We start from the raw sequence: 23,981 nt of genomic DNA, 5'->3' as shown, positions 1-23,981 counted from the left end.
CCATCTCAAAAAAAAAAAAAAAAGAAGAAGAAGAAGAAGAAAGCGGCAATTCCATTTATGACAGCTACCAAAAATAAAATACCTAGGAATAAATTTAACCAAGGAGATGAAAAGCCTCTACAAGGAAAACTACAAAACACTGATAAAAGAAACTGAAGAGGATACAAACAAATAGAAAGACATCACACGCTCACGGATTAGAGGAATTAATATAGTTAAAATGACAATAGCAATCTACAGATTGAATGCCATTCTATCAAAATACCAATGACATTCCTCACAGAAATAGAAAATAAAAGGTCCTAAAATTTGTATGGAACCACAAAAGACCCTGAATAGCCAAAGCAACTCTGAGCAAAAAGAACAAAGCTAGAGGCATCACACTAACAGACCTCAAAGTAAACTACAAAGCTGTAGTAACCAAAACAACCTGGTACTGTCATAAGAACAGACACATAGGCCAATGGAACAAAATAGGGAAACAGAAATTAATCCACACATCTACGGCCAACTGACTTTTGACAAAGGTGCCAAAAACACTCACTGGGGAAAGGCCAGTCTCTTCAATAAATGTTACTAGGAAAACTGGATATCCATATGCAGAAGAATAAAACTAGATCCCCATCTCTCACCCTATACAAAAATCAACTGTAAATGGATCAAAGACCTAAATGTAAGACCCAAAACAATAAAACTACTAGATGAAAACATTTAAGAAATGTTTCGGGACATTAGTCTGGGAAAATATTTTATAAATAAGACCTCAAAAGCACAAGAAACAAAACCAAAAATGAACAAATGGGATGATATTAAACTAAAAAGCTTCAGGGCAACCAAGAAACAACAGAGTAAAAAGACAAGCTACAGAATGGGAAAAGGTATTTGCAAATTACTCCTCTGACAGGAGATTTTTTTTTTAAGCTAGTAAAATTTAGCAATGGGGAGTTGTATACCAACTTCAGTGACACTATGTTAAATTCTGATAACTCATTACCATTGGACCAGCCAAACAGGGGATTAATATTCAGAATAAACAACGAACTCAAATATCTCAACAGAAAAAAAAAAAAAATATATATATATATATATATCCAATTTAAAAAATGGACAAATAATCTGAACAGACATTTCTCAAAGGAAGACATACCAATGGCCAACAAATATAAGAAAAAATGTTCGACATCACTAATCATGAGGGAAATGCAAATCAAAACCACAATGAAGTATCATCTCACCCGTTAGGATGGCTATTATCAAAAAGACAAAAAATAATAAACGCTGATGAGGATGCAGCAGAGAAAAGGGAACTCTTATACACTGTTGGTGGGAATGTAAACTAGTACAGCCGCTATGGAAAACAGTATGGAAGTTCCTTAAAAAACTATAAATAGAACTACCATAGGATCCAGCAATCCCACTAGTGGGAATTTATTCAAATGAAAAGAAATCAGAATATGGAAGAGATATCTGCTCCCCCATGTTCACTGCAGCACTATTCACAACAGCAAAGAATCAACCTACGTGTCCAACAACAGAGAATGGATAAAGAAAATGTGGTATATTCAATGGAATATTACTTAGCCGTGAAAAAGAATAAAATCCTGTCCTTCACAGCAACATGGATGGAACTAGAGGACATTATGTTAAGTGAAATAAGCCAGGAACAGAAAGTTAAACACTACATGTTCTCACTCATATGTGAAGCTAAATAAAAGTTAATCTCATAAGTAAAAAGTAGAAGATAGGATAGCAGAGGCTGGGAAGGATAGGAGGAAGAGAGGTATAGGAAGAGATCTGTTAAAGAATACAAAATTACAGCTAGATAGGAGGAATAACTTCTGGTGTTATATACCACTGTAGGATGACTAGAGTTAACAGTAATATAGTTTCAATTAGCTAGAAGGAGGATATTAAACGTTCCCAACACAAAGAAATGATAAACATTTGAGATGATGAAAATACTAATTACCCTGACCTGATCGCTACAAATTATATTCATCAAAATATCATTAGGTATCCCATGAGTATGCAAAATTATTTGTCGATTTTTACAAATCACTTCTAAAAAAGAACAAAACTGTAGTGACTAGACTTTATCACCTCTCATCTCTTTTAACACTCCCGCCATCCAGCACCAATGCCAAACACATAAGAAGCAATTGATAATTTCAGCTAAGTGAATAAATAGATGAATGAAATAGAATTTTAGCCAGAGTTTGAAGACAGGTAGGACAGGCTGGGTGCGGTGGCACATGCCTGTAATCCCGGCACTTTGGGAGGAGGAGGCAGGTGGCTTGCTTGAGCCCAAGAGTTAAAGACCAGCCTGGGCAACATGGTAAAACCTTGTCTCTACAAAAATACAAAAATAAGCTGGGCATGGTGGCGCACGTCTGTAGTCCCAGCTACTTGACAGGTTGAGGTGGGAAGATTGCTGGAGCCCAGGAGGTAGAGGTTGCAGTTAGCCGAGATAATGCCACTGCACTCCAGTCTGGGCAACAGAGCAAGACTCGGTCTCAAAAATAAATACATGAAGACAGGTAGGATAAATTTTATATCCAGTGATAAGTGAAATATTAGGGCCATAGGTAATGTATTTAGAAAACAGAGTACATACTAGAGCAAAGGAGTCCTGTGACTTTTTAAGTCCAAACCAATCTCAAAAGATTGAGTCAATGAAAAAAGCACAAAAGATTCTATTTCTGTAAGCCCCTTTTACAACATCTATAGCACCTATTAGCAGTCATGCACTCTCCACTCTTCCTTCCATCTCAACCTTGACCCAAAGGGGCCACCCTCTAGGGAAATGAAAAGAGAGAATAAGGGGATGGGGATAGGGGAGGAAGCAGAGAGAGGAACACCACCTCTTCAGCACTTCAAGTCCAATCTAGTTTTTATTCAGGAAAACTGTCTGAAAGGTAAAATGGTCAACCTTTACAACTCGTTTGACCCATGGGACCTGGCCCCCACCCCCACCCCCAACTTCCTACCAAGGTCACATAAACAGCCTTGACCTTTAGATCCTGAAGGATATCCTCTAGGCCATTACACACAGGTCACAGAAAAGTCCTTGACAACCTATTTCTGTCCAGGTACCTAGGCCAGCTTCACAACAGTGACCTGAAGGTAAAATGCTCCACACCCTATTACCAATTCAATCCCCCAGAGAAAATCAGTGAACACATTTGTTATTTATAAAGGGCAACTCACCAAGGTCTCAGGACCTATTTGCTGCAAAACATAATATACACATTAACTTCAAGGCTACAAATGCTTGTCAACTTTCCAACAGAAAAGCCTCCCCTTATCTGTTCACTTGACCTTCTGTCAAAGTGCTAAAGGATGAGAATTTTTTGATCTTCAATGAGTATCAAAGAAAACTCTACTTTCTCCAGAATGAAATAACCCAAGGCCACAATCTGATTGAGCGTCTTACTAGAAACCAAGGAAGCATGCTGACTGCTCACAAGGGATTTTTATAAGGGCCAATTTTGATCTACCAATGCAGCCCAGCCACCTCCAAAAGTGCCTTCTAAAGCACAGCTTACCTTGTAATTGCTGGAGTTCACCCAAGATGTAGCAAGTCCATCCACAAGTTTATCTAACATGGTCTGATCATGCTCAAGGTCAGCAGACTTCTGTTTGTCCGAGAAATAGTCTATCAGTTCTTGGCCAACCTGCAATCGTTTCCCCACATCCTTCTGCAACACCTGCGCCAGGCAGGACTCCATGCGAGGCTCCATACTGGAATTCAAATCCAGATCCAGCAAAAGCTAGAGGGCAGTCAAGATGACTCCCTCCCAGCAGACGTATCTGGGAGGTTGCCTCTTTGTTCGCTGAAGGTTACTAAGAGCCTGTGTTTCAAAGATGCAATCTGGGGAATGGCAACAATGCACCATGTGTGTCTGAAGAGCAGCTGGTAGGATATTAAAAGTCCAGTTTAAATAACTAGTAGGAGATAAAGGAGTGAGTGGCAGAGTGATGTTCTACTATTGGGTCTGAAATACTTCATAATTCAGCAGTCCATTCTGAAAAGTAAGAGAAGAGAACGACAAATTAGCACAGATAACATAACACCCAAATGTTATGAAACATTAAATCAAAGACAAAGCAATTCATGCTGCAGATCATTTATAATCACAAGCAGAGTGAGAAGCATGAACGGCTTGGCAACCATATCGGAATAACATAATTATTATTTTTATCAGGAAGAACATCAAAGCCCAAAGAAGAGCCAATGAGCCACACAGTTGGCAGGTTGATGTTTTCCACAATTTCCCAGCTTGTAAATGCACCAGTCAGGAAAGCAATCTTCTGCTTTAGCTAGCATATTTATTTGCAACTTCAATTCTATTTCCCACCAGAAATCTAACACCACTCTGTGTCTGAATCACTGTAGGTACTGCAGCTTACTGCCTTACTCTCAGTCTTCTAAAAAAAATCAAGTATGGGAAATGAGGAAGGCTCTATAGAAAACACTGTTGACCAAAGTGGCTGGCTTGGTCACATTAAACAAAGTCAAGGGCAGCACCTACATCACACTACTTTACAATGGAGTAAGAGGTAGCCTCCACCTCCTCCTTTCTACAACAAAGAAAAGAAAGACACAAAAAGAGAAAGGAGGTGGGCGCGGTGGCTCACGCCTGTAATCCCAACACTTTGGGAGGCCGGCGCAGGCAGATCATTTGAGGTCAGGAGTTCGAGACAGCCTGGCTGACATGGTGAAACCCTGTCTCTACTAAAAATACAAAAAGTAGCTGGGCATGGTGGCAGTGCCTGTAGTCCCAGCTACTCGGGAGGCTGAGGCAGGAGAATCGCTTAAACCCAGGAGGCAGAGCTTGCAGTAAGCCAAGATTGCACCACTGTACTCCAGCCTGGGCAACAGAGCACAACTCTGTCAAAAAAGGCCGGGTACGGTGGCTCACGCCTGTAATCTCAGCACTTTGGGAGGCCAAGGCGGGCGGATCACCTGAGGTCAGGAATTCAAGACCAGCCTGGCCAACATGGTGAAACCCCATCTCTAAAAATATAAAAACTAGCCAGATGTGGTGGTGGACACCTGTAATCCCAGCTACTCAGGAGGCTGAGGCAGTAGAATTGCTTGAATCCAGGAGACAGAGGTTGCAGTGAACCGACACAGTGCCACTGCACTCCAGCCTGGGTGACAGGGCAAGACTCTGTCTCAAAAAAAAGAGGAAATAGGCTCATATTCTGATCAGTTACTGACACAGTATTCTCAGCTGACAATAGCACCATTTGGGCCTAGTGTTTTGATATTAAAATTAGAAGATCTCAAAATCATGTTTGAGTAGGGTAAAATACATGATATGGGAAAAGTACCAAAACTGTTTTAACTACAGAAATTGCATAACCTCTCTCATTAACCTATAGCTGCTGGAGCATTGTACAAATTTATTTCTTACTTACCCTAAAACCATTACTTAATTCCTTTCATTTTAAACCAAGAAGACCCATAGGAAACCTATCTTCAAGATTCAGTACCTCCCTGATACTGTGCCAAATTGAAGCTTTTTTCACACCAGTAATAAGTCGCAACTTTCAAAGTTTCCAGAAAATATATCTTTGTTTTCTAAATAAAGTAAAATTAAAATTCTCAGTAGAGTAACTCACAGTCTGAACACAGCAATTCTCTCCCTTTCTAATACCACCCCATCCCCACCCCTAATCTCAATAGAAAAACACTGAGATCCTTTCTGAGGTATGGAATCACATACATCAAGTCATTCAGTGAGGAAAACCCTCCTTCAAAGCCCCAGCACATAACTACCCATCTTCTACTTTACTGCTTCCAACAGCACAAAAGAGTGAGGGAGGGATAGCATTCAACGGGACTTAGTATCTCACAGAGCAATCCTTCCTTATATTGAGGAGAGATCTGCTTTCCAGTCATGTCCAAATGCTGGAACTAGTCCCTCCTTCACAAGAAAGAGCTTCAAAAGCAGCTATTATCCTTCATTCCAATTTTTAGTACAAATGTAATACTTCTAGTTCCTTTATCATCTCTTGTGTTGGACTAAAGAAGGTATCAACGATATGGGAAAACTTAAGAAACCAAAAGAATCTCTTTCTGGGCCTACTATTAGTCCAAGAAGCAGATCAATCAAATAAGCACCAGGTTGGTGGTATATTAAAAATGGCCACAAATTCTTTGCTACTCCTCCCTCACCAAGGTGGAGTCCAAGTCCCCTCCCGCAGTGACTCTGGGCTTAACCCTGTGAAATCAGCAACTACGAAAGCAAGCAGAGACTTGCTATACAAGCAATGGAACTTTCCCTCTTAGAATGCTGCCCTGGGACGGCCATGCTGTAAGGAAGCTGGTGTAGCTTATTGGACATGAGAAGCCACTTGGGGAACCAACATGCTCTGACCAACAGCCAGCAGCAACTGCCAGACATGTGAGTGAGGCCATCTGGGACCATCTACCAATTCCAGTCGTCATCCGACTGCAGTTATGCCAGTAAGTGTAAGGAAACAAGCAGAAAAGCCACCAAGCCAAACCACAGAATTATGAGAAATAACATTTCATTGTTGTTTTATTTAAGCCACTAAATTCATAGCGGTTGGTTACACAGCAATAGATAACTGATATACTCCTTCTTCCCCTAAATAACTATCATTCATTTTCATTCATTCTCAATGAAAAAAAATTTCACAGTGTTTACTCCTTCAAGGGGCCTAAAATGAACAGACACTAACCAATAATAATAATAATACAATTTAAGGAGCTACATGAGGTGTCAGGTTCTGTGCTTATGTAATACTGATTTATATAACACTATCTCTAATTCTTCAACTCTATAAAGTAGGTGTTAACATCCTTATTTATAGATTAAGAAATTGAGGTAAAGTAAAGGTAAGTAATTTTCCAAGGTTGCATGGACAATGAGTTTCCTTTCCCCACCTTGAAAACATTATTAGAAGTCTTAGCCTAATTCTGTTTTGACTCAAGAGGTCAGATTTCCTGTTTAGATAGGAAGCAACAGGCAAGAGAGCAAGGTCTCCATTCCTTAAGTAAACACTAGGAAAGTTCCCATTCGTTCAAGTCTCCCTACCGTGATTTATAAATATATATCATAAGAAAACCTCCCCTTCAACCATAATTGTATAAGATTTCTAACAAATAAGCATAGGCTTCTTGAACGTAATTATGCAACAAAGGCTTAGTACACTCAAAAATAGGTCACAAATTCCTATGAAGGAAATGCAAAGAATGAAAGAGACTGGAAGCCCCTAGGCTTTAAGCAGATTGAATTCTCTCTTCTTTCTCTTCTTGATTTAAAAAAGGTAACTACTCTCTCTTACACTTAATCTTATTAAACTGATGTTTTTGGACTTTTTTCATGCTTTGGTGTGCTTTCTACATCTGTACTTTCAGGGAATATTAATCACATAGTTCCAAATTCACAAGGTACAAAACTGTAAGACCTGCCTTCCACCTCTGACCCTCCCAGCCACCCAGTTTCTCTACTTAAAAGCAAGTAATGGCCGGGTGCAGTGGCTCAAGCCTGTAATCCCAACACTTTGGGAAGCTGAGGTGGGCAGATCACAAGGTCAGGAGATGGAGACCAGCCTGGCCAACATGGTGAAACCCTGCCTCTACTAAAAATACAAAAATTAGCTGGGCATGGTGGCACGTGCCTATAATCCCAGCTACTCAGGAGGCTGAGGCAGGAGAATCTCTTGAAGCAGGGAGTCAGATGTTGCAGTGAGCCGATCACACCACTGCACTCCAGCCTGGCAACAGAGAGAGACTGTGTCTCAAAAAATAAATAAATAAAAAATAAGCAAGTAATGTCACCAGTTTCCCATGTATCCTTTCAGAAATATTTTCAGCTATCAAAACAAATAAATATATGTATTCTCCTCCCTGAATCCTCTAGGAAAGTTTTCTAAACATTTGCAATTAAATCATAAAAAGAGAAATAAAAAAATAATTGCGTCTTTAAATGCAGAAAACTTAGAAAATAAGAGGGGAAAAGGATGACTTGAAGGAGTAAGAGAAGGAGGAGGAGGAGTTACAGGAGGAAGAGAAGCTGGAGGAGGAGGAGGAGTTATGAGAGGAAGAGGAACTGGAGGAGGAGGAGGAGTTACAGGAGGAAGAGGAGTTATGAGAGGAAGAGGAACTGGAGGAGGAGGAGTTACAGGAGGAAGAGGAACTGGAGGAGGAGGAGGAGTTGCAGGGAAGAGGAGCTGGAGGAGGAAGAGTTACAGGAGGAAAAGGAACTGGAGGAGGAGGAAGAGTTACAGGAGGAAAAGGAACTGGAGGAGGAGGAAGAGTTACAGGAGGAACAGGAACTAGAGAAGGAGGAGGAGTTACAGGAGGAAGAGGAGCTGGAGGAGGAAGAGGAGTTACAGGAGGAAGAGGAACTGGAAAAGGAGGAGTTGGAGGAGTTACAGGAGAAAGAGGAACTGGAGGAGGAGGAGGTGGAGTTACAGGAGGAAGAGGAACTGGAGGATGATGAGGAGGAGGAGTTACAGGAGGAAGAGGAACTGGAAGAGGAAGCATTGGAGGAGTTACAGGAGAAAGAGGAACTGGAGGAGGACGAGGAGTCACAGGAGGAAGAGGAACTAGAGGAGGAGGAGTTGGAGGAGTTACAGGAGGAAGAGGAACTGAAGGAGGAGGAGTTGGAGGAGTCACAGGAGGAAGAGGAACTAGACGAGGAGGAGTTGGAGGAGTTACAGGAGGAAGAGGAACTGAAGGAGGAGGAGTTGGAGGAGTTACAGGAGGAAGAGAACTGAAGGAGGAGGAGTTGGAGGAGTCACAGGAGGAAGAGGAACTAGAGGAGGAGGAGTTGGAGGAGTTACATGAGGAAGAGGAACTGAAGGAAGAGGAGGAGTTACAAGAGGAAGAGGAACTAGAGGAGGAGGAGTTGGAGGAGTTACAGGAGGAAGAGGAACTGAAGGAGGAGGAATTGGAGGAGTTACAGGAGGAAGAGGAACTGAAGGAGGAGGAGGAGTCACAGGAGGAAGAGGAACTGAAGGAGGAGGAGTTGGAGGAGTTACAGGAGGAAGAGGAACTGAAGGAGGAGGAGGAGCCACAGGAGGAAGATGAACTGAAGGAGGAGGAGTTGGAGGAGTTACAGGAGGAAAAGGAACTGAAGGAGGAGGAGGAGTCACAGGAGGAAGAGGAACTGAAGGAGGAGGAGTTGGAGGAGTTACAGGAGGAAGAGGAACTGAAGGAGGAGGAGGAGTCACAGGAGGAAGAGGAACTGAAGGAGAAGGAGTTGGAGGAGCTACAGGAGGAAGAGGAACTGAAGGAGGAGGAGGAGTTACAGGAGGAAAAGAAACTGGAGGAGGAGTTGGAGGAGTTACAGGAGAAAGAGGAACTGGAGGAGGAGTTACAGGAGGAAGAGGAACTGGAGGAGGAGTTACAGGAGGAAGAGGAACTGGAGGAGGAGGAGGAGGAGGAGGAGTTGGAGGAGTTACAGGAGGAAGAGGATGAGGAGGAGTTACAGGAGGAAGAGGAGCTGGAGGAGGAGGAGGAGGTGTTGGAGGAGTTACAGGAGGAAGAGGAGCTGGAGGAGGAGTTACAGGAGGAAGAGCAGCATGAGGAGGAGGAGTTATAGAAGAGGAACTGGAGAAGGAGAAATTGGAGGAGTTGGAGGAGGAGGATTTGGAAGAATTGAAAGAGGAGGAGGACTTGGAGGAGGAGGAAAAGTGGAAGGAGGAGGAAGAGGAGGAATTAGAGAAGCTGGAGAGGGAAAAGAGGAGGAGGAGTTGAGGGAGTTGGAGGAGAAGGAAAAAAAGGAGAAAGAGATGAAGTTAGAGAAGTTGGAGGAAGAGGAAGAAGAGGAGCTGATGGAGCTGGAGGAGGAAGTAAAACTCTCTTCCATCCACCCATATCCTGCCCAGGCTCTCCATGAGGGAAAAGTAGAACAAGGAAACCTAGGTCTAAAGTTAACCATAACCAGTGGTCACCTATGGCTGAGCTAAGTAAAAACCAGGTCTATTAGTCTATTATATTTAAGACATAATGGGAGGCACTGCGATACAAAAATAAACAGGACTCAGCCCTTGCCTGCCTTTAGTAAGATTATGAACTACTGTTTACAATCCCTGCAGTCAGTTCTATAATCATCACTCAAAAGAGCAGTGTTACAGAGAAGAACTACCTTACAGCAGTGTTGACATCAGAGATTATTCAGAATATAACACTATTTCTGAGTCCAAAAAAAAGTTCAATTTTCATAATTTTCCAAAAGAATATGAGAGACATTAAAATGATACAGAAGAAACAGTAGAGGAAGTGACAATAGCAAAACATCTTTATTCTTCTTCATCAGGAAAAGTTTTCTCCTTTAGCAAGATCTACTATGAAGGCTACTGAACACACTAAATGTCACTGTATCAGTCACCTGAGAAAAGGGACACATTTTGGATATTTCTGAAAAAATGGTCCAACTCTTCCCAAACCCAAACCCCTTTCATTCTCCAACACCAACGTTCTCTGCCCCCACTACAGTAGTTAGGTTCCACGCATCTCAAGGTTTTCCTGTCACATCATCTTGGTCCACAGGGCCAAAACAATAAAAGGTCAAGACAATTGTCCTAGTCATGCTCCTTTATAGTACCCTGGAAAGTAGAAATTATCAGAGGAACCAGAACAATGGGCCAACTCTGCTGCAGGTCAACAGGAAAAAGTTTAAAAATACCAACTTCAACAAGAAGGAAGGAACACACAATAAAAAAAGACATCTTGATGTAATGAAAAGAGACATCAAGTTGGGAATTTTGGCCTCTGGTCTTGACTCCCAAGTGGCACTGTGGAGAATACCAGCTCCAGCATGCATCAAATAAGATTAAGAATGAAAAAGGGCATGCACAGAGCCTTTTTTAAAAAAAAAATAGCACCTATCTCCAGCCCCTTAATTACCATATCTACCTGTGGCACTTACATGCACTATCAGTAAAGAACTATTAACAATGGGGGATGGAAAGAAGAACAGAATCAACCATAAGCTCTGACAACTTTTTTAGTCTACTGTAGACTTCTTTGTAAGAAATTAAAAGGAGGACCATTTATACTTAGTAGCTGAAAACAATAATGAATTAATATTTCCCATAAGTCTACGAGGTGGCTGGGCTCAGCTGGGAAGATCTTGTGCTAGTCTTTCCTGGGATCATTCACGCAGCTGAGTCATCTGGCATTTTTACTGCAGCTGAAGGCTCTACAATGGTGTCACTCACATGTCTGGGACTCTGGTGCTGGCTGTTGGCTGGGCCTCTCTCCACACATGATCTCTAACCTTTCAGTGGCATAGCCTAGAGCTCATCATGTAGTGGCTGGAGCACTCTGAGATGACAAAGGGGGAGGCTACCAGGCCTCCTGAGGCCTGGGATCCACAACTTGCATGTTACTTCTGCCACAATCTACTGGTATAAGCAAGTCACAAGGCCAGTCCACATTAAAAGTGTGAGGAAGCCGGGCACAGTGGCTCACGCCTATAATCCCAGCACTTTGGGAGGCCAAGGCAGGTGGATCACCTGAGGTCAGGAGCTCGAGACTAGCCTGGTCCACATGGTGAAACCCCATCTCTACTAAAAATATAAAAATGAGCCAGGTGTGGTGGTGTGCGCCTGTAATCCCAGCTACTCAAGAGGCTGAGGCAGGGAAATCACTTGAGCCTGGGAGGCGGAGGTTGTGGTGAAGCTGAGATCGCACCACTGCACTCCAGTCTGGGCAACAGAGTGAGACTCTGTCTCAAAAACAAAAAACAAAAAACAAAAACAAAAGTGTCAAATCATAAATAAGGAGTTCAAGAAGCCTTAATAAAATAACATTCCATATCAGAGTATCAAGAAGGAATTAAATTACCAGCACCAGTTAATCAATAACCACATTAAAAAAATCTCCCTGGGGCCAGGTACAGTCGCTCATGCCTGTAATCTCAACACTTTGGGAGTTCGAGACCAGCCTGGCCAACATGGTGAAACCCCGTCTCTACTAAAAATACAAAAATTAGCCAGGCATGGTGGCAGGCACCTGTAATCCCAGCTACTCGGGAGGCTGAGACAATAGAATCGCTTGAACCTGGGAGGTGGAGGTTGCAGTGAGCAGAGGTTGCACCATTGCACTCCAGCCTGGGCAACAAAGAGTAAAACTCTGTCTCAAAAAAATAAAAATTCTCCCTGGAAAACAGGGTTGAAAGAGAGTATGATAATTTAAAGCCAGTTCTGGAAGAAGGTACGATAGTTTCATGCCAGAAAGAAGGTATGATAGTTTAAAGCCAGAAATTAGCAGGATTTACTCACACCAAGTCAGCATGTTTCTATCAATAAGACAATCTTTTCTGTATTAGGATGATTTCTGCAACAATTACAGCATGATCGAAAACGAAGAAAGACAGACGTGCTGCCATGCCCTGCCAGCAGGAAGTCTGTTCTTAGTCTATGTGTTCCGTCTGTCCTTTCCTTCTCTTTTTTCTCCCTCCCACTGTCCCACTCATTTTGAGGCCCACACATTCACTCAGTGAGCAAGCATTTACTCTGACAGGTATTGAACTATGCTAACTACTAAAAATCACAGAAAGTAAAGACTTCATCAAGGCCTTCAAGAAGATCACTGCCTGAAAGAAGAAAGAGACAAACACGAACAGTCAAAATAGTATGGGGACAAGTTTTAAACCAGAAGTTTGTAGAAGGTGCTGTAGGTAGAAGAGGAAGGAAGATAAAACTGCCTGAGGGAACTCAGTAATACTTCAACTGGGAATTGCAAGGATGGGGCACTGCATCTACCAACTAAGCACCAAGCAGCTCAGCCACCAAGCAGCTCAGCACTGGGGCAGCCCCAGCTTTCATTTGTCAGTCACAGGTCCTTCCCTGTCTTCTACTGCAGACTCACACTCCAGCCTCCCTGACTCCCTCCCTATCTCCTCTCAGCTTCCTTAATGGTTTCAGCACCCACACAGATGACAACTACTCCTTTCTGCCTCCTCAGACCTTTAACCTTCCAGTTGTCTGCTCCCAGGAATCAGCAATCTCTCCTCTGCTAGCTCATTCCCAGCAGCTTGTAAATGTCCTCTAAATCACTCATCTTACAAAGGCCCTCTCTTGAGCTCACATGCCTTTCATCAACGACATCATCAACAGTGAAGCTTCTTTAAGCCGTTGTCTACACCAGCCAGCTCCACTGATGCACTTCCTGTCCCTTCCATAGACCCTCTGATCTGGCTTCACTCGCTCACTCCACAAGAGCTGCTCCTATCAGAATCACCAGTGACAGCCATGTTGGCAAATTCAAGGAAGACTTTTCTGTACTTAACAAACTGCACCACTCAGCAGCAATCCAAAGTCAATCGCCCCTTCCTTCTTGAAAAATTCCCTACTTGTGTGAAAACAAATGCTTATGCCTTCTTGCTACTTCTCTGGTTGCATCTACTAAACCATCTCTCATCTCTACCCACCTTCCAGATCTCTGTTGGTGGGCTCAGTCCAGTGCCTCTTGTCCCCTCATGCTGCTCACTCCAAAATAACCAGCATCCATTCCCATGCCTATAAACTGATGTCTCCCAAATTTGTATCTCCAAGCCAAATACCTCTGAGCTCTTGTCATATACACTGGCCTCCTTTTGGTTCCAAACTCTTTACTACTTCAGGGCTTTTGCTTATGTTGTTCCTTCTGCCAAAAACGCTCCTTACACCTATATTGGCCTGGCTACCTCTTTTTCATCTTTCAGACTTCAGCTTAAATGCTAGCTCCTCAGAGACCCATTGGAAGGCCATTCTAGGGGTACCCCTTGTCACTGCATGCTGTTTTCTACCTTCAAGCACTTAAGGTGCAATTCTATCATGTATTTACTGTCTGATTTCCCAACAGGACTGTCAGCCTCAAGAAGGTAGGGACCTAATTTATTTTGTTCACCTAATGCCTATAATGCCTGTTGCAAACAATGTACTCCAGAAATACTTGTCCAAAGAATAAAGTTTGCTTGGGCTGAAAATCAAAGGACAAACAGCCACTGGCAGTCATAAGTTGAGTTCCATTCTTTCTTAGAAGTAGAGGTAAGGGAGAAGGTAGAAAACATTACAGGTAAAAGGAATGTGCAAATACATATGGACAAAGCACAGACGCAAGTGTGTGGCCTGTTCAGAGGAAACAAGCAGTCTAAAAAGATCACAGAACTGGTTCCCAACCTGTAAACATTGCTGATCCCCACTCCTGGGGTGAAAGGGGAAAGTTATTAGAAGGATGTCTGATAATTATTCCATACATACACCAAGAATTATCTATACAGACAAAATATTCATATTCATATGTTTTAATACTGAGAAAGTATTCATATTTTTCAAGCTTATCTTTATGCATTATGAATGTATTATGAATTTTTAATGCAAAAATAATATAAAGTGTTTCTAAATTCTTAGTTTGATGTTATTTCAATTAACAAATACTAGAAATTCTACTAGAGTTCTCTAGAGCTCTGTAATTCTAGATACTAAGAAGATGAAATAACTCTCAAAAAGCCTGTAAAATACCAGTCAGGCATACAACAGAAAGACTGTACAGAGATAAGGCCCAACAGTCAATTTCTTGCACCAAAAGTCAACAGTGCTTTGGTCTTGCAGGGGAATCTATACAAGTCATCTCTGAAATGGAGAATCTAGACACTGGATGGATATATAATTGTGTACCTTGGAAAGATCATTAAAAGCTGGAATTACTCAAGTATACTCAAGAATATTCTGCAGTAGGGAAAAAATCAGAGTTAAACTAATTTTCTCTCATTTTCTATCCCTCACTCCAGTGTGCACAATGATTAACTACAATGTAATTATGACAAAATCCAACCACAATGTAAAAGCAACAAGATGAATAAAAGGTTCAGGCTCACCACATTACATTAAAAAGGCAGGTCACCTGAACAACAAAATAAAATCATTAACATTGGTTAACTTTCAGCTGATAAGATTACAGGCCCCTTAATCTTATCTTTGTGCTTTCCTGTGTTTTCCAAATTTTTTCTATGATGAATACATATTACTTTTATAATCACAATTAGAAAAATGGTATTCAAAACTCAGGCACTATCATCTCATAGTGGTGGGAAACCTACCTTTCAATACTACGGAACATAGTGAAGAAAACAATAAGAAAAAAATTCCTAAGAAAATGGAGCTAGCACATCAGTTATTTCCACAAAAAAATGTCATAAAAAACTATAGGCTGGTCAACACAAATAACTGCAAAAACAAACAACAACAAAAAAAGGCAACTGCATTACAGTACACTTGCCATCAGAAATAGAAAAAAATACTCCACAGGTGTCAGATAAGGTACTCATGATTAGAATTTGCCTACACTAGTATTTTAATAAAGTAAATTTTTAAAATCCTCTCAGATATTTTAAACATATTTTTCCCTAAATGTGAACTGTAAAAGTAGAACACAGTTTTCATTCCATTTTTTCTCCCCCTGTGGCAGGTTTAGGCTATTGGGTTAAAATTGCTTCTATTTTTTTCTACTCCTTGAAACTCCTTCAAAGATGAAACAACATGGACATCCACTGAGAACTGCTGAAGCTTGGTGATGGGCATTCCATGGTTTGTTATAATCTCTTTACTTTTATATCTGTTAGAAATTATCCAGGGCCGGGCTTAGTGGCTCAGATCTGTAATCCCAGAGCTTTGAGAGGCCCAGGTGGGTGGATCACCTGAGGTCAGGAGTTCAAGACCAGTCTGGCCAACATAGCGAAACCCCATCTCTACTAAAAATATGAAAAGTAGCCGGGAGTGGTGGCGCATGCCTGTAATCCCAGCTACTCAGGAGGCTGAGGTGGGAGAACTGCTTGAACCCAGAGGCAGAGGTCACAGCGAGCCAAAATCATGCCACTGCACTCCAGCCTGGGCAACAGAGCGAGACTCCGTCTCAACAACAACAAAAAAAGAAATTATCCAGAATTAGCAGGGCCAGTGGCACATGCCTGAATAGGGATCAGAAATTATCAAAGTGGCATCTAATTGTGGTTTTGATTTTCATCTAAGGACTAAGGATACTGAGCTGCCTTTTTTTTTGAGATGAAGTCTCATTCTGCCGCCAGGCTGGAGTGCAGTGGCACAATCTCGGCTCACTGCAACCTCTGCCTCCAGGGTTCAAGCAATTCTCCCACCTCAGCATTCTGAGTAGCTGGGACTACAGGTACGCGCCACCACGCCCAGCTAAATTTTGTATTTTTAGTAGAGTCGGGGTTTCGCCATATTGGCCAGGATGGTCTCGATCTATTGACTTAGTGATCCACCCACCTTGGCCTCCCAAAGTGCTGGGATTACAGGCATGAGCCACCACGCCCAGCCTTGACTTCTTTTCATGGATGTACTGGCCATTTGGACATCATCTTTGAAGAAGTATCTGATCAAATCCTTTGCTCATTTGTTAACTGGGTTATGTGTATTTTTACTGTTGATTTTAAGAATTTCTAAAATATATTTTGGATAAAAGTCCTTTATCAGATATATGACAAATATTTTTTCTCATTCTGGGATGTCTTCATTTTCTTGATGGTGCCATTTGAAAAAAAAAAAGTTTTCTGTTTCAATGAAGATTAATTTGCCTGTTTTTCTTTCGGTGCCTATGTTTTAGGTGTCATACTGAAGAAGCCACGCACGGTGGCTCACACCTGTAATCCCAGCAGGTTTGGGAGGCTGAGACAGGCAGACTGCTTGAGCTCATGAGTTTGAGACCAGCCTGGGCAATGTGGCAAACCCTATCCCTATAAAAAATTCAAAGATTAGCTGGTACATGCTTGTAGTCCCAGCCACTCAGGAGGCTAAAGTAGGAGGATCGTTGAGCCCAGCAGGAAGTCAAGGCTGCAGTGAGCTGCAATCCCCCTACTGTACCCCAGCCCCAGCGACAGAGTGAGACCCTGGATCAAAAAAAGAAGAAGAAAAAAGAAACCGTTGTGTAATACAAGGGCATGAAGATTTACAACATGTTTTCTTCTAAGAGTTGTTTTTTTCTTTTTTAATAGAGATGGCATCTCACTATGTTGCCCAGGCTGGTCTTGAATTCCTGGGCTCAAGTGATTCTCCCATCTTGGCCTCCAAAGTGCTAGGATTACAGGTGTGACCCACTAGGCTCAGCCTGAGTTTTATTGTTTCAGATCTTACATTTAGGTCTATGATGAATTCTGAATTTATATATATAAGTGAGGTAAGGATCCAAATTCCTTTTTTTGTTATGTGGACCTGTACCACCATCATTTGTTGAAAAAGATTATTCTTTCTCCACCTAACTGTCCTTGCACTTTGTTGAAAATCAATTGACCATAAACAGAAGGGTTTAGTTCTGGATTCTCATTCTATTCCATTGATCTATATGTCTATCTTTATGCCAGTATCAGATTGTCTCAATTATTGTAACTTTGTAGTAAGTTATGAAAGTCCTCCAACTTTTTTTCAAGATTGTTTTGGCAATTCTGGGTCCCTTGCATTTCTACATGAGTTTTAAGATCAGCTTGTCAATTTCTGCAAAGTAGGCAACTGGGTTTGTTTTTTTGTTGTTTGTTTTTTTATGAGACGGAGTCTCACTCTGTCACCCAGGCTGGAGTGCAGTGGCGTGATCTCGGCTTACTGCAAACTTTGCCTCCCAGGTTCAAGCAATCCTCCTGCCTCAGCCTCCCAAGCAGCTGGGATTACAGGTGCGCACCACCACGCTCAGCTAATTTTTGTATTTTTAGTAGAGATGGGGTTTCAACATGTTGTTCAGGCTGGTCTCAAACTCTTGACCTCACACCTGCCTCAGCCTCCCAAAATGCTGGGATTATAGGCATGAGCCACCACACCTGGCCTGGAATTTTAATGGGAATCGTGCTAAATCTATATGGGGAATATTACCATCATAACAATATTAAGTCTTCCAATCCCTGAACATAGAGTATCTTTCCATTTATTTAGAACTTTCAATGATGTTTATAGTTCAGAATGTAAGTTCTGGCCAGGCACAGTGGCTCACGCCTGTAATCCCAGCACTTTGGGAGGTCGAGGCAGGTGGATCACTTGAATTCAGGAGTTCGAGACCAACCTGGGCAACGTGGAGAAACCTAGTCTCTAAAAAAAACAAAAAATGGCCAGGTGTGGTGGTATACACCTGTGGTACCAACTACTCAGGAGGCTAAGATGGGAGCATCACTTGAGCCCAGGAGGTGGAGATTGCAGTGAGCTGATACTATGCCACTGCACTCCAGCGTGGGCAACAAGAGTGAGACCCTGCCTCAAAAAAAAAAAAAAAATGTAAGTTCTGCACTTCTTTTGTTAACTTTATTCCCAAATGTTTTATTCTTTTTGACGCTATTGTGAATGGAATTGTTCCCTTGGTTTCATTTTTGAATTATTCGTTGTAAATGTATAACAATAAAATTAATTTCTGTACATTGATCCCGTATTCTGCAACTTTGAGGAGCTCATAACAGTTTTATAGTGCATTCCTTAGGATGTTTTATAGTGCATTCCTTAGGATGTTTTATATACAAGATCATACTATCTGCGAATAGAGATTATCTTACTCCCTTTCCAATATGAATGCCTTTCTTTTTCTTCCCTAATTGTCCTGGCTGGAACCTCCAATACAATGTTAAAGCTAAGTGTCAAAGAGACTATACATGTTTCGGTCAGGCGCAGTGGCTCACACCTATAATCCCAGCACTTTGGGAGGCCAAGGTGGGTGGATCACTTAAGCTCAGGAGTTCGAGACCAGCCTGGGCAACATAGTAAACTCCGTCTATATAAAAAATATCTATCTATATATAAATTTTTTAAAAAGTAGAGACTATATGTCTTGTTCCTAATCTTAGGACGGCATTCTGTCTTTCATCATTAAGTATGATATTAGCTGTAGGTTTTCAAAGATGGCCTTTATCACACTGAGGAAGTTCCCTTTCATTTCTAATTTGTTGAATGTTTTTTATCATGAAACAATGTTGGATTTAATGAAACGTTTTTCCTGCCACTGTTGAGATGATCATGTTGGTCTTGTCTTTTATTCTATTACATGGCATGTTACGTTAATTTACAGACATTAAGCCAACTTTGCATTCCTGGGATAATTCCCACTCAGTCACAGTATAGAATTCTTCTGATATGTTGCTATATTCAGTTTGCAAGTATTTTGTTGAGGTATTTTACACCTATATCCATAAAGAATACTGTTCTGTAGTTTTCTTGTCTTGTGACGTTTTTGCCTGGTTTTGGTATCAGCCTAATAATGTCCTCATAGGATAAACTGGAAAGTAATACCTCTTCTTTATTTTGAAAGAGTGTGTGAAGAATTTGTGTTGATTCTTCTTTAAATATTTGGTAGAATCACAAAATGCAAAGTCATCTGGACCTGAGCTTTTTTGGGAGGGGCTTTTTTATTGCTAATTCAATCTCTTTACTTTATTGGTCTATTCAGATTTTCTATTTCTTTGGGAGGCTGAGGCAGGAGAATCACCTGAACCCAGGAGGCAAACGCTGCAGTGAGCCAACATCACACCACTGCACTCCACCCTGAGCAACAGAGCAAGACTCCGTCTCAAACAAACAAAAAAGACTTTCTATTTCTTTTTGAGTTAATTTCAGTAGTGTCTTTCAAAGAATGCATACATTTCATATGTGTTATCTAACTTGTTGGCATAAAGGACATAAAATGGTTCCTAGTATTTCCTTATAATCTTTTTTAATTTCCATGTAAGGTCAGTAGCGATGTCCTTTCTTTCATTCCTCATTTTATTAATTTATTAATCTAGCTCAACGTTTGTGCATTTTGTTGACCTTTGCGCAGAACCTATTTTTGGTTTGATTTTCCCTACTCTTTTTCCCTCCATTATTTCCATTCTAGATTTTATTATTATATTCCTTCTGCTCACTTTGGATTTAGTGTGTTCTTCTTTCATTAGTTTCTTAAGGTGGAAGATTAGGTTATGGATTTGACATCTTTCTTCTTTTTTTAATACAAGCATTTATAGCTCTAAATTTCCTTCTGGGAACTGCTTTTGCTGTATCCCCTAGCTTATGATATATTCTTTGTTATTCGCATGAAGCATAGTAGGCCCTCATTAAACATTCATTGTTGAAAAATGAGTGGCAGGGGTTTTTTTCTTCTTGTTGTTGTTTTTTGAGATGGATTCTCACTCTGCCACCCAGGCTGGAGTGCCTGGGTGGCAGAGTGGACAGTTGCGTGATCTGGGCTCACTGCAACCTCCACCTCCTGGGTCCAAGCTATTCTCCTGCCTCAGCCTCCCAAGTAGCTGGGATTACAGGCACCCACCACCATGCCCGGCTAATTTTTTGTATTTTTAGTAGAATGGGGTTTCGCCATGTTGGCCAGGCTGGTCTTGAACTCCTGACCTCAGGTGATCCACCTGCCTTGGCCTCCCAAAGTGCTGGGATTACAGGCATGAGCCACTGCGCCCAGCCCAGGGTTTTCTTTTTGCTGTTTTTTTTTCAATTTTGGTAAAACATACATAAGATTTGCCATTTTAACTATTTTTAAACATACAATTAATTCAGTGGTATAAAGTACATACGCTTACATTGTTTGCAACCATCATCATCATGATATGATATATTTTGCCATTATCTCAGAGTATTTTCCAATTTTCCTGTGGCTTTCTCTTTGAATCAGTGGTGATTTCAGTGTGTGTAGTTTAATTTTCACATATTCTGAATTCCCCAAATATCCTTCTGTTATTGATATCTAATTTCATTCCATTATGGTCAGAGAACATAGTATGATTTCCATCCTTTAAATTAATTGAGGCTTGTTTCATGGCATAACATATGGTCTATCCTGAAATGTTCCATATGCACTTCAGAACAATGTGTATCCTGCTATTATTGGAAGGGGTGTTCTATAAATGTCTGTCCCTTAATGATTTAAAAGTTTGCCTACATCTAGACAAGGTTTAAGAAAAAAAATAGTCAATTATTTCAATTTTAAAATTTTCATTTTATGCCCCACTTTCTATACTAAGTATTCCATGTGCATGTACAAATGAAAAGCAAGTCTCCCTTCAAAAATAAAAATGTTTCTAGTAACACATGAAGAGTTGGTTTCTAACAGTGAAATCCACTAAAAAAAAAAGCTAAGCACAAAGGAGCATATATGCTAGCTTGAGAGATTTTCTTTCTTTCATTTTTTGTTTTTGAAACGGAGTCTCGCTCTGTTATCCAGGCTGGAGTGCAGTGGCACAATCTCGGCTCACTGCAACCTCCACCTCCCAGGTTCAAGCAATTCTCCTGCCTCAGCCTCCCAAGCAGCTGGGATTCCAGGCACCCACCACCAGTCCCAGTTAATTTTTGTATTTTTAGTAGAGACGGGGTTTCACCATGTTGGCCAGGCTGGTCTTGAACTCCTGACCTCAGGTGATCCGCCTGCCTTGGCCTCCCAAAGTGCTGGCATTACAAGCGTGAGCCACCGTGCCCAGCCTGCTTGAGAGATTTTCTAAGAGGGTCCTGAAACAGAAAAATCCCCAGACTTAGGTGAGTAAGAATAGAAAAGAACAGGCCGGGCACGGTGGCTCACACCTGTAATCCCAGCACTTTGGGAGGCCAAGGTGGGCACATCACAAGATCAAGAGATCAAGACGATGGAGACCATCCTGGCCAACATGGTGAAACCTGTCTCTACTAAAAATACAAAAATTAGCTGGGCATGGTGGCGCGCACCTGTAATCCCAGCTACTCAGGAGGCTGAGGCAAGAGAATCACTTGAACCCAGGAGGCAGAGGCTGCAGTGAGCTGAGATGGCACCACTGCATTCCAGCCTGGTGGCAAAGCGAGACTCCATCTCAAAAAAAAAAAAAAAAAAGAGAACATCTGATATGTCATTTGATACAGTATGACAGCTGACATGGCCATCCCAAATTTCCCAAGGGAGCTAGGTTATACCCAGTTGAAAAAAAAGAAAACTCTATTAAGTCCTGGGTGTTTAATGTGAAGACAGAAGGTGTAAGAAGGATGAGGATTTAAAAAAACAAGAGAAGTATTTCTGTGTTACTGAATAAAGAAGTCAACCTATAAAGAATTAATATACCAACAGTTTTAAATTTGGCTTTCATTTCATCAATAAAATAAGTATAGCTACTTCATATTTGAAGCAGTACCTTCCAATGTATTAAGTGATCATACAAATGCTACTTTCTCTATTCCCTACAAAACCTCTGTCAGATTGTAATTATAATGCCTATTTTACAGACAAGAAAAGATTCAGAAGCAAAGTGACTCCTGGGGTCACACAGCAAGTATGAAACAGAACCAGAATTTTGATTTCTTTTTTGTTTTGTTTTGTTTAAGAGAGATGGGGTCTTGCTATGCTGACCATGCTGGTCTTGAACTCCTCCTGGCCTCAAGTGATTCTCTCACTTTCGCCTCCCAAAATACTGGGATTACAGATGTGAGCCACCACACCTGGCCAGAACCAAGATTTGAACTTCACTTTCTAATTCAAAATCCAGGGCTATTTTCACCAAATGCAGCTCCTTCTTCTCACCAACAATAGATACACATCTCTGAGTACTTCAGACACACATATCATTTAGGAAAAAGACCTACAAAGGAAAGATATATCCACCATAATGTTCTCAAAATAAGAGCTGAAAAGCTTGAATATAGAGGAACAACTAGTACCTGGCACAGCACCTCATACTAAGCAAGTGATCCACAAAGAATAAATGAAGAGAAAGAACCATCACATGCATTCCCACAAGTAGCCTTAGGAGAGTAATCAGCAACATTTAGTTCAGAGAGTTCGGTACGTCCCACAGATGCCAATGGCAAGCCAAAAGCATGATCAAAAATAGGAAAAAGAGAGGAAAACTAGGATAACGTAGGGAAAAGAAGACACAGCACAGCAGGAAAAGTGGAGAAACAACAAAATATGCGTTACCATTGGGGGAAACTGGGTGAAGGGTAAACATGAACTCCCTGTACATTTTTTGCAACTTCTTGTGAATCTATAATTATTTCACAATAGGAAGTTAAAGAAAACAAAGAAAAAAGTGGAAAGACACATGAAATGGAAAGGCTCTTGGTCCCAGTTTCCTAAGTTCACTGAGTACCAAATGTACCAGGCAATCTGCCAGGCACTGCCCTCGACAAGCTCCATGTTCACTGCAGAGAGAAAGACAAGTAAATAATCTGTTCCACCAAGTATATCAAGATGCTTTCCTGCAAGGCTCTACTTTTCCAATTCCTTAGGAAACATGGAAAAAAGAAAAGCTACAACAGTGAAACAAGTATAAGGGCACCACTAGGTAAAGCTACACCTTAGGTGTACCTGAGCATGAGAATGCAGGCTTTGCTTATTGTCCCTCACCATCCAAGCATGTTTACCTTGCTTAGGCAAGATTCATACTTCTCAGTATGAATCTGATGGATGAGGAAAACGTGCAGAGTCATAGACAGCCTTCAAAGATAAGGAACCCTGTGCTTGCTAAAGAAAGAGAACTGAAATGAGGGCTTTAGAGATTCATTTATTCATTGACAATTTAGATCTTATTATGTTACTTCAAACCCTTTCAATGCAACTTAAGTGACTTGTCAGGGAAAAATAACGTGGAACATCACCTGAGCAATGACAAAGGCTACTGAAAATACAATTTCATATACTATAAAATAAGGAATTTTATACACTGTATACAATTTCATATACTATGAAATACTGTGAAATTTCATACCCTGTCCACCACTATTCAATCATATTTCAAGCTCATATACTTTAAGTCTGTACTTTACTAAGTTTATACCTAACAAAAATTTGCTATATTTCTCAGATAAGCTATATTAGGACACTACTTTTACTAAAATGAAATTTTTATAGTTATGGTTTATGGATTTACAAAAAAAAAATTCCAAAAGAAAAGCACAAAAAGAGAGCTGTGCCTTGACAATGTTAGTATAAACTGGGTTGTACTACATACAGCAGCTCGGTTTCCAAAATGAGTTGTGATTGCCTCAATATTTTTCCAACATAAACTTATTCCTATTCAACA

At 41.1% G+C, this 23,981-nt stretch overlaps 1 protein-coding gene across 10 annotated transcripts in view; it reads right to left on the bottom strand.

The window, feature by feature from the left end:
* Window positions 1-23,981, bottom strand: part of CLASP1 (cytoplasmic linker associated protein 1) — a 303,251-nt gene that overhangs the window by 257,823 nt on the left and 21,447 nt on the right. For all 10 annotated transcript variants that reach the window (XM_063631296.1, XM_055262139.2, XM_055262140.2 and 7 more), the window contains exon 2: window positions 3,546-4,025. In XM_063631296.1, coding sequence (XP_063487366.1) covers window positions 3,546-3,740 — 195 coding nt within the window. In that variant the 5' untranslated portion in view covers window positions 3,741-4,025. The remainder of the gene's footprint in view (window positions 1-3,545; window positions 4,026-23,981) is intronic.

Source organism: Symphalangus syndactylus, chromosome 22, assembly GCF_028878055.3.
Source record: "Symphalangus syndactylus isolate Jambi chromosome 22, NHGRI_mSymSyn1-v2.1_pri, whole genome shotgun sequence".
Taxonomy (NCBI): domain Eukaryota; kingdom Metazoa; phylum Chordata; class Mammalia; order Primates; family Hylobatidae; genus Symphalangus; species Symphalangus syndactylus.
This window is presented reverse-complemented; position numbering and strand designations above follow the sequence as displayed.